At 47.0% G+C, this 14,512-nt stretch overlaps 1 protein-coding gene across 1 annotated transcript in view; it reads right to left on the reverse strand.

Annotated features, from left to right (window-relative positions):
* The window catches only part of ABCA12 (ATP binding cassette subfamily A member 12), a 127,920-nt gene that overhangs the window by 40,190 nt on the left and 73,218 nt on the right, over positions 1–14,512 (reverse strand). Inside the window, exons 29-34 of the mRNA XM_045032666.1 lie at positions 11,108–11,294; positions 8,557–8,775; positions 7,696–7,892; positions 6,153–6,313; positions 3,171–3,407; positions 1,115–1,253 (exon numbers count right to left, since the gene is read on the reverse strand). Coding sequence (XP_044888601.1) covers positions 1,115–1,253; positions 3,171–3,407; positions 6,153–6,313; positions 7,696–7,892; positions 8,557–8,775; positions 11,108–11,294 — 1,140 coding nt within the window. The remainder of the gene's footprint in view (positions 1–1,114; positions 1,254–3,170; positions 3,408–6,152; positions 6,314–7,695; positions 7,893–8,556; positions 8,776–11,107; positions 11,295–14,512) is intronic.

Raw genomic sequence — 14,512 nt, forward strand, 5'->3', positions numbered from 1 at the left:
GGCATTCCGCAGAAGGGGCATAAGAACATAAGAACGACCATGCTGGGTCAGACCAATGGTCCATCTAACCCAGTATCCTGTCTTCTGACAGTGGTCAATGCCAGGTGCCCCAGAGGGAATGAACAGAACACGTAATCTTCAAGTGATTCATCCCCTGTCACCCATTCTCAGCTTCTGGCATGCCCCAAAAATTCAGAATAATTTGTGCTGACTTTTTAGAGGTCTATGATGAATGTTGAGGATAGATATGTTACTTCCCCTCCCTTTAGCCTACCTATCTTTACTTACTTTGTGTATTAGGGTGAAACTGGCATTTTGGTATATTTGTTGTATTTGGAAAAATTATAAATCCAAAAAAAAAAGAGAAAGTTTTTCCTAATACCTAGCCCGAATCTCCTCAATTACTTCTCTATCTTACAGGGTCAGTTTACAAGCAAAAAGATAGGTTTCTAACCTACCAGCATGGTTATGACAGAAAGAAACAGAAACCAGCTCACTCTGCCCTAGCTGTGCTGGTACTCCACAAAATTAAAGGTCTTTCCAGGTAGTCTCTTTGAGGCTGGTCTAATTTTTATAAATAATCATCTGCATCTGTTATGGTGATTACACTCAGATGCACATTTGCACCTTTACCGAGAGCTGTATTTGATTGGATTAAATAATAATAATACCCAGCTCTTATCTAGCACTTTTCATCAATAGAGCTCAAAGCATTTTTTCAAAGGAGGTCAGTCTCGTCCCCATTTACAGATGACAAGAGTGAGTCACAGGGTGGTGACATAACTTACACATGGTCACCCAGCAGGCCAAGGACCGAGCCAGGAATAGAAGCTGGTTCTCTTGAGTCCCAATCCTGTGTTCTAAGGAAGGACTTATTTAACGGAAGGTGGGTAAAAAAATACATCGAGAACTTCTTTTGTGATTCAGACAATTAGAAACCAGTGTTATTATAAAACTATTATGTACTGTACTTGTATTGGACAGATGATGATTGGTTGGCTGAAGTTTGGTCTGTATTTAACCAAAGAAAGGAGACAATGTGTTCGATGCTCAGCCTAGCTGTCATTAATTACAGTCGGTATAAATTGGGAATAAAATCACGTTAAATGAGTACCATCTCTTTCAGTGAAGCTATCAGAGCTCAGAGACATCTCCTTGCTGTCCATTAGTCCACTGGGCACAGGCACCTCTTGGGACAATCCAGGATCATGCTGTTTGTCTTTCTCCAGGTCTTTAGTCAGGTTAAGAAATACCTATAGGACAAGAAAACAAAGGAGAAGAATATTCCAAGTTGCACTCATTCCCTAGCATAACAACAAAACAGAACAACCATTCAGCTTGTCTTCTTATCATCCAGTTGTGCCTCTGGCCTTCATGAGACATTGTGAGATTCGGAGACACCCCTCTGAATTAAAGTCCCCTCCCTGCTGTCCTCCTTGCTCTGGGCGAGGTGTAAATTTGCCCCTTTTGATGGAGTGCCTTCCTCTTCACTGTGCAACCTTTCAGCTACTCTGGCTAGTGAGTGAGTCTCCACCCATTTGGGTTCCCTTTCTGCCTGTTCACTTGCAGTGGGGCATACCGAGTAAGAAGCCTTTGCTTGCCCCACTGAGAGGGCCTTTCTTCACTGTGGAGTTATCCCAAGTTATCTACACTCAAGTGACTTTTCCTGAGTAGCCTAGTTTGAGTGAGAGGCCACGCTGTGAAATAACACTCGAGTTGCTGTGTCCGCACTGGCGCTGCACTGACTTATGTGTGGCACGATGACTTCTGGGGACACATCCCATGATTCTTAGCACTGCTGTTACACTTTTCCCCCGTGAAGACTAGCAGCACTCGAGTGGCAATAGGCGGTATCTGCATGGCAGAGTGGTCGTGTTGTCAACTGAAAAGTTATGTTCACTCAGGTTTTACCCTATATGCTCTTCAGTCTTGTCTTTACTAGACAAAAATGGTGTGTTCTTGACTTGAGGTGAAATCATAGTGAAGACAAGGCAATTTGTGGCTTTCACACAAGTCAGCAAGTCAAGTTAAGGATTACTGGGAAGCCTAGTTTTTAACTTGACCTGCTAACCCATGTGAAAACCACAAATTGCCTTGTCCTTGCTAGGATTTTACTTCAAGTTAATTAACTCAAGAACACACTTTTTTGCCTACTGAAGACACAGCCTCTTGGGCCAGCCAAGTTAAAAGCACTCAAGTTAGGGGGTTTCGTGGGGATGGGCAACACTCATGTTAAGTCGAGTTAACTTTGCAGTGAAGACAAGTCCAGGGAGGTCTGTTCAAGGGGTGAATGGGAGCCTTTTGCCGCCTTACTGCACTGCCAGGAAAGGGCTGTGATAACCTAGCCCTTAATTTTTTTAAATTACTTTATGTTTAGCTGAATGCCCGTGTTTGTTGGGAGTTAATGATTCAGCAGTGGGAAATAAATCTTCTTCGCAAGAAACGTCAGCAGATTCTCAACACTAGCCTCACAGTGACTTTGGCTGGGATAGAGAAAACACTTTCTGGGGGTTTCAATTATTTTTGCCTCTGTAGAGTCCAACGGGTCAGACTGGGCACCTGGACCAATGCATCTCCAGCAGCCCCCATCAGTTTCTGAAGAATTTACTCTTTCATCTGAAAACATTTATTTTAGTGAACTAAAGCTTCTGAATGGGAAACGATGCAGCACTGTCTCTGTGAGTTTGCAGACAGACAGACGGAGATAGTCATTCTGAGTGGCCTATATGGTGTTCACCCTGAAGCATAATGGACAACATACCAAAATGTCAATATTATGAACTCCCTCACTCTGATTGTTTCAGCCGAAACACCCTGATTCATTGGGATTGCCAAAAGAAGTTAAGTAGGACATCACCACTCCCATTCCCCTACCCCCATCATCTCTTTTTCCTGGGAAGATATTAAAAAACGCTGAGCGAGGTGGGAATTTTTGGTGAGCCAGAACATTCTCATTGTTGGACTTTAAAAAAAATAGAACTACAACAAAACACAAAACCCAGTGGGATGGGGGGGAAGCCAGCTGACTAACCTACCAAAAACCAACAACCCACCATTCCCACCCAGTCATGTCACTGGTTGGCCCCAAAGCAGAATTATAGATTTTTGGGGAAGTTAGTCATCAACACTCCATATCATTTAATTAAAACTAAAAGATTTTGAACTCATACCTCTTCCACGGTGGTGTCGGAAATCCCATAGCAACCAATGTGGAGACCATTCAAGCCGGAATCTAGAGCCCTCAGGAGAGATTGATACGCTCCAGAGACTCTGGAGTTGAATGGCGGAAGCACATACACAAGCTCTCCACCAACATCTTCCTTGAGATAAGCTTCTGGGAGGTGTGACTGGATCAGGGAGGTCACTGCTGAGGTGTCATACTCCTCTGTCAGGGCCTGGTTTGGACACTAAGAAAAGAAGATATTACTCGATGATCAAATATCAGTCAGGGGTGCCAGCCTCTTAACCCATGACTTTATCTGCAAGTGCTTTGTGAACCTTTCATTTTCAAGACATGAGATTCCAATTTTATCAAAGGCAGATGAAATGGTCTTACAGCTGAGGCACTGGACTGGGAGGCAGGAGATGTGGGTTCAAGGCCCAGCTCTGCCAGACGTGGGTGACCTTGGGCAAGTCACGTAGAGTATGTCTCCATGGCAGCTGAGAGTGAGCTGCCCAGCCTGGGTAGACAGACAAGCACTCATGTGTTGAAAATAGCTGTGTGTACGATACAGCTCCAGCAGAGACTCAGGATAGCCACCTGAGCTCTAACCCACCTGACCCCTTGTGTCTCTGCCAAAGCTGCAATGTCCACACAGCTATTTTCAGCATGCTCGTGCCAGTCTGTGCACCCAGACTGGGTGGCTCACTCCCAGCTACAGTGTAGACATACCCTTAGGCCCAGATCTTGAAAAGTAGGTAGGCACTTAATTCCCATTGATTTCAATTGGAGTTTGGCACCTATGTCCCTCTGAGGAGCTGGGCCTTAGCTCACTTCCCCACCTGTAAAATGGAGCTAATAATATTCACTTTGTCTCTCTTATTTATTTAGACTGTGAGCTCTTTGGGGCATGAACTGGCTCTCACTACGTGTCTGCAAAGTACCCTGCCTGGCAGGGCTTTTGCTGCTACCTAATATCAATAGCAGATTTCTTCCTCCAGAGCACAACACTCTGCTCCAGGGAAGACATTTCCCATGGACTCTCCCCACTGCCTGTTTCTCCGAACTACTGAATTTACATTCGACAGGCGGCTTTGCCTTTAACTTCCCATGCCTTTTTTTTTTTGGCATGGAATGTCCTCAGGAGTAATCAGATCAGCTACTTGGTAATCAGAAGTGGGGATGCCATGGCGAAGGAAATCCTCCACCCCCTGGGAATTTCTCTATTTTCTAGCTACATCCCACTATTTTCTTTCTTGTCCCCAGCACACCAGAATAAAACCTTGCTCACAAAGGCCCCCTTACAGAAAAGCACTTCAGCACGTGCCTAACTTTAAGCAAGTACTTAAGCCCCATTGGCCTAGGCTGAGATTTTCAAAAGCACCGAGGAGGGTCAGGGCCACAACTCCCATTGATTTTAAATGTGGGACCTTCATCTGCTTTGGGAAATCCCTCCTTCCAGCTTACTTCACGGATAAGCATGAGTGCAAGCTAAGAAAGCTGGGGACCACTGGGCCCAGATTCCCAGAGGCTTTCCCTGCTTTAGACAGCCAGGAGGAGGGAAGACTCACCCTTCCCTAAATTCCCCTTTGACTCAGCTTCCCCACCTGACTGGAAGGCACCCATAAACCCTCTCTCTTTTCCCACTGTGGCTAGGGGCTGAATCAGGAGTCAAGATTTCATTTTGAGTCACTCCACCACTTATGGCTTGTCTGGGGAAACACAGACTGGCAAAGCTACTCTGGAATAACCATTCCACTGTAGCTATTCCAGAAAAATTCCCCGAGTGGGAACTCTTCTGAAATAAAAGTGACTTTACTCTGGAATAATATCATATTTAATCTGGAATAAAGGGTCCAGACATGAGAAGGTACAGTAACTCCTCACTTAAAGTCGTCCCAGTTAACGTTGTTTCATTGTTATATTGCTGATCACTTAGGGGACATGCTCATTTAAAGTTGTGTAATGCTCCCTTCTAACGTCGTTTGGCAGCCACCTGCTTTGTCTACTGCTTGCAGGAAGAGCAGCCCACTGCAGCTAGGAACCAGGGTGGACCGGCAGCCTCCCTATCAGCTCCCCGCTCCCCTAAGTTCCCTGTGCAGCAGCTGCCTGCAGTTCAGCTGTCCCACCCCCACTGCCATGTGCTGTTCTTGCCCTCTGCCTTGGAGCTGCTCCCTGAGACTCCTGCTTGCTGTGCGGGGGGGAGGGAAGGAAAAGGGGGGATAATGTCAGGGTGTCCCCCTCCTCCCTGCCCCTGCACCCCACCTACCACATCTTCCATAGAGCAGGGGGGACACACCAGGGCTCAGGACGGAGGGAGCTTGCAGTAGTTGGGGGTCTCAGCAAGCTGATCTAATTAACAAGGCAGTGTACTGAAAAGGGAAATGCACAGATTTCCCTCCATTCCTGCTGCCTTGTAGAGTGAGAGTGTTAATCCTTGAGGGGTCAGCCAATTGCTAGTTCATCATTTAGCAGTAAGGGAAATATCCCACCCTCTCACTCCTCCACCTCAACCAAGCTTCGCAATCATCATCACTGTGTACCAGTATTAAATTGTCTGTTTAAAACTTATACTGTGTGTGTGTATATATATATATATATATATATATATAGTCTTTTGTCTGGTGAAAAAAATTTCCCTGGAACCTAACCCCCTCATTTACATTAATTCTTATGGGGAAATTGGATTTGCTTAACATCATTTCGTTTAAAGTCACATTTTTCAGGAACATAACTACAACGTTAAGTGAGGAGTTACTGTATTCCGGAATAGCTATTCTGGTCAATTTCCACCTTGTAGATAAGACTTCTACCAACCTTTCTACAGTCAGCTTGATTTTTATGGGATGCCATTATTTGCCTCTCTCTTCTCAATCCTGTTATACTATGGAACTCAGGCCCCTTGAAGGTATTTCAAATTGGGCACCAAAACCACCAGTTATTTTTGAAAATTTCAGTCTAAACCTCTTCAGTGCCTAACACAGTTACAAACCTTCTTCTTAGTGAGAGTCAGGTGGTATCCATCACCGAACGTTTCTTTGAGGTAGAATGGAGACCCACAGCATTTGAGTCCTCCATGTTCCAGGAATGCGATTCGGTCACTCAAAACTTCTGCTTCATCCAAGTGATGGGTAGAAAGAATAATTGTTCGGCCTAGAAAATGCATATGAAAACAAAGCAAAGACACATGATAGAATAAATGGAGATTTTGAAATATGTGGTACAGGCAAAAGACACAGTCAAATGAGGGCTAAAGACAGTGCATAGAGTATCGTATGTATACGTCTAGAATTAATAGTGGAGTTGATGAAGAGGTAGCATTAGGAAGAAACTGAAAGCTCCCCTTAGCACTAGTGGAAGAGAACAGGATCCAATCAAGGGTCTGAAAAGACCCTGTTCCCCACAAAGCCCAGCTCTTTGTGGCCTCCATATCCCATAGTCCAAGGAGGTTTTTGGAGAGGCAGAGAAAGGTGGTACCAATGGACCTTCTGCTAGCTATAGACACAGAGGTGCTTGGGCTGTGGAGCATCATCCATTCCTGTGGCTGGAACAGTGCCCCTGGAGCAGTCCTGCTGCTACTTCCTAGCCCAGGGAGAAGGAGCCTGGCCTGCAGGGGCGGCTCCAGACCCCAGCACGCCAAGCGCGTGCTTGGGGCGGCATGCCGCGGGGGGCGCTCTGCCGGTCACCGGAGGGCGGCAGGCAGGCCACCTCCTGCAGCATGCCTGCAGAGGGTCCGCTGGTCCCGCGGCTCCGGTGGACCTCCCGCAGGCGTGCCTGCGGAGGGTCCGCTGGTCCCGCGGCTCTGGTGGACCTCCCGCAGGTGTGCCTGCGGAGGGTCCGCTGGTCCCGCAGCTTCGGTGGAGCCATGGGACCAGTGGACCCTCCGCAGGCACGCCTGCAGGAGGTCCACCGGAGCCGCGGGACCGGCGACCGGCAGAGAGCCCCCCGCAGCATGCCGCCCTGCTTGGGGCGGCGAAATGTCTAGAGCCGCCCCTGCTGGCCTGGCTGAACCATTCAGCCCTCAGACCAGTTACTTAGGTGCTAGTACAAGATCAGGCATGAATCATGCGGATTGTCAATCAGGCCCCTTTCATGAAGTTGTTAAATTAATTAAGACTTTGAGAAAACTGCTCCCTCATTGTTAAATGGATTATAATTCTTCTGGAAATACTTTGCAAGGACTGTGGAATTTAACCAAAGCCCATTGAAGACTCTAATTCACTTAAATAAGCTTTGGATCAGAGCCTGGATGAAGGACACAATTGCTCGGCCAAGCCTGCCACACCCTTGAACATCCAACCATTTTCCAACCAACCCTAATCTCGCCATTAGCATCAAGGGTAACTTTTACTGCCAGTGCCCCCGTTTCTAAATGTGGCTACTGCTGCTGGATTTTCAAGCGTAAGAATCTTGGGTAATGTTTTCAAAAGTAACTAAGGTCTCTAAGTCCCATTTTCAAAAGTGATGTAGCCACTTAGGAGCTTAAATCACTTGGGTGCTTTTGAAAAACGCTACCCTGAGTGTCTTTACAGTACCTTTTTTATTTTTTGATATAATCTCCCAAATACTCCTCCGAGAGCATGGATCCACACCAGTGGTTGGTTCATCCAAGATCACGACCCTTGATCCACCAAGGAAAGCTATAGCTATAGACAGCTTTCTTTTCATCCCTCCTGACAGGGAGCCAGTTAGTTTGTGACGATGGTTGTACAAGCCAGTATCCTTCAAAGTCCTTCAAAAAACAACAAAAAAAGCCCCCAAAGGCTGCAGTTCAGTTATTTAGCAAAAGGAAAGGAATCTGAATGCATCAAGCAACATTAACGCAAATGAAAAACTGCTCAGGCATGGACTGATATGCAGAATTGTCATAATGCAGAATGATAGTTCAACATCATGTAACGCAGACACAGGGTTGGGGTTTTTTTTTAGGATGCTTAAAAAATTCCATCTGACATGTCACGGTTAAGGGCACGATCCTGCGGCTGGAGAACACAAAGCGCCAGATTCACTGGTACGTTCCTGCTGCTTTGCATGGTTTGGTGACACAAAGCAGCTATAAACCCATTGTAGTTGGCTCCTTGGAGCCCTGTCTCTGGAGTGGTGCAAAGTAGCTGGAACCATACTGGGGAATCTCCTCAAGAAGAATATCTGCAGTTGATTATAAGTTCCTTGGGATAGGGACCATGTGTTCCTAGATCCAAAGATTTTAGGCCAAAAGGGACTACTATAATAACTAGCCTGACCTCCTGCTTAACACAGGCTGTAGAATTTTACCCAGTGATTCCTGCATTGAGTCCAACAGCTTGTGGTGACTCTTATAGCAACACTCTGCATTAACATGCAAGGACACCGTAGGTGATATATGCTGAGGGAATGTGACATCCCCATTATCAGACCTTTTCACTTCCTCATCCAGCTCCTGCTCACTCCAGTGCGGGACTTTGATGTAGCCGTAGAGCAGCAAATGTTCCTTGGCAGTGAGGTAACTAAATAGCACGTTGTGCTGCATACAGACACCCATGTTCTTCCTGATGCGGTCCTGATCGGTCCTGATATCTTTGCCATAAACAAATATCGTGCCTGATGAGGCAGGAAACAGCCCTGTCAAAATAGATCTGGGAGAAAAAAGAAAATGGTGTAAACAAATGCGGAGATTCTGTTCCCCAGGGGCTTCGCTGAGTGCCTAGCAGAATTCCCCTAGCGGGACCCCTAATTTAACTCTCCTTGATTTAGTGCAAGGCAGACGCATTCCAGCTGCCAAGGGGAAGTTCCAGATGCCTCTGGGGGCCTACAGCGTGAGGAAAGGCTGGACTGACCTGTGCAGCCAGGTAAAGAGAAAGGGAGCAATAGGTATCCCCATTTCGCCTTTTTATCCCTCCCCTGTTGCTATTCACAAAGACTCCACGTCATGGCAACGCTCCTTTCAGCCAAGGAGGACAAGACAGCTCCCTTCAGAGCCTGTCGACTCTGCTTCTTTGTCTCCGAGATTGCTGGGGAGCCCATAAAAGGATTATTTTATACCGGCAACATACTCAGGGTCTGCTGGCCCAGAGTCGAGGGGCCAAAGTTCAGGTTCTGAACTCAGATCCTCTTTGTGGAAGCACATCACTCTGCCATCAGGCCGCCGGGCTTACCCCACACCTAGATAAATATGGACCCCAAGCTGCTGTTTAGTTACTGAAAAAACATATTGTGAAGATCACTCTGAAGTTTAAAGAGTTTTAGCTGCACTACCTAGTGACCTCCAAATTGCTGGTAACCACACCGGCTTTGAAAGTGAGAGAGTTCACTGAGTTTACTGCCATTCTTAGCTAGAAAAAGAGCAAATTGTAGACTTCCAGACAATACATCTACAATGAGCACCTCATGTAGTGCAGGTCTCTATCCAGTAGGTTAGTTCAGGCAAATAATTACCTATCCAGCAATACCCAATGGAACTGAGGCAAGTACTTTCTCCCCAGAATGACTACTTAGACAATATTGGTTGCTTTCAGAGACTTCCTATAGGGTTTAAAAGGAGAAGCTATTTCTCAAGCTGCCCCTTGGCCATCCCAGCTGCTGCTCAGCCCTGCACAAGAGCTCTTCATTCCCTTGGGACTCCAAACCCTCCCTTAATTGCATTTAAAAAAGGAAAAGAAAGGAACCTGTGACCCCCAACTCGCCCCCGTCAGAATTTGCCCCAGCTGTCAGGTTCCAGGAAGTCACTACGATTACTCTCACACCATCTCTCTCTGGTGAGCTTCTCAGAGGATACAGGATGAATTTGTAATCTGCTGAATCATAACGTGTGTCTGCCTTTGTGGGTTCAGTCCTCCTTGGGATAACTTTACTTATCAGCTTAATGTACTGCCTGGGTAATGCCTACATGTTAGTCATTCCTGGGCCTTTCAGTTGTTGCACAGTTTGTTATGCTGTGCTTTGGTTTCAGCCTATTGCTGGGGTGCTGTGGAAGGGAGGAAGTAGGCCCTTGTGTTAAGGCTGCAGCATAGGACTCCAGAGAGGTGGGCTTACAGTGGAGAACTCTGGGTTTCATACACTCTACCCCAGACACCTGTGTGACTGATGGAGCTGCTCCTGGAACAGTCAGACTCCATCCTAGTCCAGCATAGGGGGCATGTTTGGGGAGCCAGATGAATATCAATTGTGGGGTGGAGTTCCATTGTGCTACATTGCTCTTGTTGTGATGTATGGTTCCCCAGGCTGCTCTAACCCCTGCTGCTTTTATTCATGCCTGGATTCTGCATAGACCAGCTCCCAGCTCCAGAGGTGTAAACAGTTCCCTGTGGGGCACATCATCCCATCACAGTGCTGAGCACAGCTTGGACACAGGGGGAATCCAGTCCTACAGGTCTGTTTTCAGAATCGTTATTTAAAAATCCTAATAATGAAAACATGCAACCCTGGCAGAACTGAAAGGCCAACAGATCATCCCATTGCTCTTCCCAGCCCAGCAGACTCATTTGCTTTTCATTTGAATATGCAGCCATTAAGCTTCTTCCCAATACTGCTGCAGCTTGGGATACGAGCCAATCAACCACTGCTTTCGGGAGCAAGTTGCCATGGGCACCAAAATGCCATTGAACTTGCAGCCACTGCGGTGCTGTATAATATTATAGGAATTCCATTAGATTAGGAAGCATCCAATGACTATTATGGCTTTTCATTCTGTTTTCTCAGTGTCAGGAGAGATCACTTTCCCCTGTTAAAATGTTCTTAACCAGTAGTGTCAGACTCCAAGGTAGAAAGACACCCTTATCTATAACAGAGGGGATGGACAAAGAACAAGATACACCAATATAAGATAATTACAAAAAGACCAAATCAAAGAAGACATCTTATCCAGCCCTTATAACACTGAGAACTCCCATTTGTTCTTTCACTCACCCCCACTAGTGAACAGACCCATTTGATGCAGTATCAAATAACCACCCTACAAAAGAGACATACATTGTCGTTGTTTTTCCAGCTCCATTGTGCCCCAGCAAGGAGGTGATGTTTTCTTCATAGAAGTTCAGGCTGAGGTTCTCAACTGCAGCTTTGGAGCCATAGGTCTTTGTTATTCCATGAAGAGAAACTCCCACGGTGAGGTTGGGGGGTTCAGGCTCGAGGTTAGGAGGAAGGGCACTTTTGACATCTAAAAAAAGAATCAGAAGAGATAATTGATGACTTTATATATGAGGCTATGGACCTTTTTATTGAGAAAAGGTATAGGGCTTTTTATAAAGAACAATAAAGAAAAGTATATTCTTGTCAGCTGAAAACTTGGGAACATTTCCTGGTATTTGCATTGTTTTTGAACTTTCCAATATTTCTCCTTCTAACTTCCTACAGCTTAAAACATCCATTATAGTGTGCGGTGTTGTAGCCACGTTTGGTCCTATCACCCCACACTGGAACCCAGACAATCCCTACTCGATGGAGACAGGGGCGGCTCTAGACATTTCGCCGCCCCAAGCACGGCGGCATGCCGCGGGGGGCGCTCTGCCGGTCGCCGGTCCCGTGGCTCCGGTGGACCCTCCGCAGGCATGCTGCCGAAGGCCACCTGCCTGCCGCCCTCCCGGCGACCGGCAGAGCGCCCCCCGCGGCATGCCGCCCCAAGCACGCGCTTGGCCCCTGGATGGAGACCACATCTTAAAAGACATCTTTCCTGAACCCCCTCTTCTGGCCTTCAAACGACCCCCAGCCTCTCCAAACTCATCATCAGAAGCAAGCTCCCCACAGACCAGGACACAGCAACTCAAAGCGGCACCAGACCCTGCCAGAACAACAGATGCAAAACCTGCAGACACAGCTCCACTGCTACAATGATCAATACCCTCCCGCAACTCACCTTTCAAGGTCCATGGGTCCTACACGTGCCTATCACAGTGTGTGGTGTACCTCATCCAGTGCACTAAATGCCCCAACACCAATGATGTGGGTGAAACCAGACAATCACTGCACTCTCCAATGAACTCTCACAGGAAAATGATAAAAGACAAAAGCACCCTGTCACCTGTGCTGAACATTTCTCACAAAATGATCACTCCATATCGGACCTCTCAGTCCTCATCCTCAAAGGAAACCTGCACAGCACCTTCAAAGGACAAGCCTGGGTGTCTACATTCGTAACTTTGCTAGACATTAAAATCCACGGGCTGAACAGAGCCACTAGTGGATTTATGGCTTATTACAACAATCTATAATCCACGCACCCCCACACCTCCCAGCAAGCTGCCTTTCCCTCACACCCTTTCCTTTCCTCCCTATGACTGGAGGGTTGCCAATGGGCCATTTCACCTTGAATGGTCCCTGGAAATGTGTGTTAACTACTTATGTTAAACAATCTGTTCCACCTTGTGTTTAGCTGTGACACTCGGACTACAGTTCCCAGACCCAAAAAAGAGCTCTGTGAGGCTCGAAAGATTCTCTTTCTCACCACCAGAAGTTGTTCCAACAAAAGATATTACCTCACCCACCTTGCCTCTCTACAGCTTATAGCAACACATACCAGTACAAATGAATCCGGTCATAAGTGGCCCCCTGCCCATGCCTCCCATGCCACCTAACGCAAATAATGCTCAGTCTGAGGAGGGAGGGTGTGTCGAGTGGGTAGGGCACTTAACCGGGAGACAAGACACCTGGGCTCTATTCACGGTTTGATGACCGACCTGGGCATGACCTTGCTCAAGACACTTCCACTTCCTGTGCCTCTGCTTCCCCCCACCCCCTTTGTTTTCTTGTCTGTTTGATGGGTGAGCTCCTTAGGACAAGGCCTGTCTCTCATTCGGCCTCGCTGGGGGTTGGGGCGCAATCATGATTGGGGCCTCTAGGCACTTCTTTGTAAAAATTAATTATTATCATTAGCAGTAATAATGATGCTAATTTAACTGTCTGCATTGTACTCTCATTATTTTAGCTGCTGCTATTCCTGTTCCTCTTTTAAAAAGCCATTATTTGAAATAATAAGCACCCTATGAACACGAGAAGCATTATATAAGAACGAAGTGTTTAACCCATCTTCACTAATCAATCGGTTTGTTCAACACCCCTGTCAGGAAGGTACGGAAGGGTTACAGTGTTAACCACATTTTACACACAAGGAAACTGAGGCTGTGTTTACACTAACACTTCGGTTGGTAAAACTTTTCTCGGTCAGGGTGTGAAAAAAACACCCCCGGCCAACGTAAGTTTCACCGACAGGAGCACCGATGTGCACAGAGCTGTGTCGGTGGGAGACGCTTTCTCACCAATATAGCTACCGCCGCTCATTGGGGGTGGTTTAATTCAATTATACATTACATTAATGAAGCTCTCTCCCGTGGGCATAGAGCAGCTACATGGGAGGCTGCAGTGATACAGCTGTGCTGTTGTAAGGTCTCTAGTGTAGACGCAGCCCTACAAAGAGGTGAAGTGACTTGCCCTAGGCCCCAGGGGGAGTAAGAGCGAGGACTAAAACTCAGCAGATCCTGGCTCTGAGCTCAGATGCTTCTGAAGAAGACAAACTAAAGGAGTTTATGTTACAAACTGATTAAAAGAAACAGATGTGGAATTATGTCCTGCCACCCTTAATCCCTTGTCTGACCTAACGCCTTAGGTCCTGATCCTGAAAACACTTGCTACAAAGCAGAGTGAGAAGAGTCCCAATGGTTTTCATACGATTTCTCAAGGCAGTAAGCACTATGGCTTGAGAGCAGTTGTGGGATTGGATCCATCACCCACTGAAGTCAAGGGAAGTGGTTTTTCGTTAGGTCTGTAGTTAACTAAATAATATTAGCTCAACTTTGCAGAATGTAAGGTATTCCCTAAAACAAGCATAGGGCATGCTAAAGATACCAAGCAACCCCTATTTCTGTATCTTAGGTAAACCTAGCAAGCTTTTAAATACATGCATCCCTTTTGCCAAAGGCAAACCTGCATTTGCATGCTCAAACTAGGTAACTGCACACTTCTAAGATTGCATGTGCCCGTGTTAAGTCTGCACATAGACATGGTAGAGCAGGTGTACTTAACAAGGTCATTCTGGTCCTAGAGAGGGAAAGGTTTCTGCAGGGGCGGCACAAGTTTTTTTGCCGCCCCAAGCATGGCAGTCAGGCAGCCTTCGGCGGCTTGCCTACGGGAGATCCGCCGGCCCCACAGCTTCGGCGTACCCGCCGCTGAATTGCCACTGAATCCGCGGGACCGGCGGACCTCCCGCAGGCAAGCCGCCGAAGGCATCCTGACTGCCGCCCCGCACGGCTTGCTGCCCCAGGCATGTGCTTGGAGCGTTGGTGCCTGGAGCCGCCGCTGGGTTTCAGAGATATCCCTTACATTTAAAAACTGGGCTACCAGTCTGCCAACCAGCACTATCTCTAGTACAGGAATGGACTTGTT

The sequence above is a fragment of the Mauremys mutica genome, chromosome 10, assembly GCF_020497125.1.
Source record: "Mauremys mutica isolate MM-2020 ecotype Southern chromosome 10, ASM2049712v1, whole genome shotgun sequence".
NCBI lineage: Eukaryota > Metazoa > Chordata > Testudines > Geoemydidae > Mauremys > Mauremys mutica.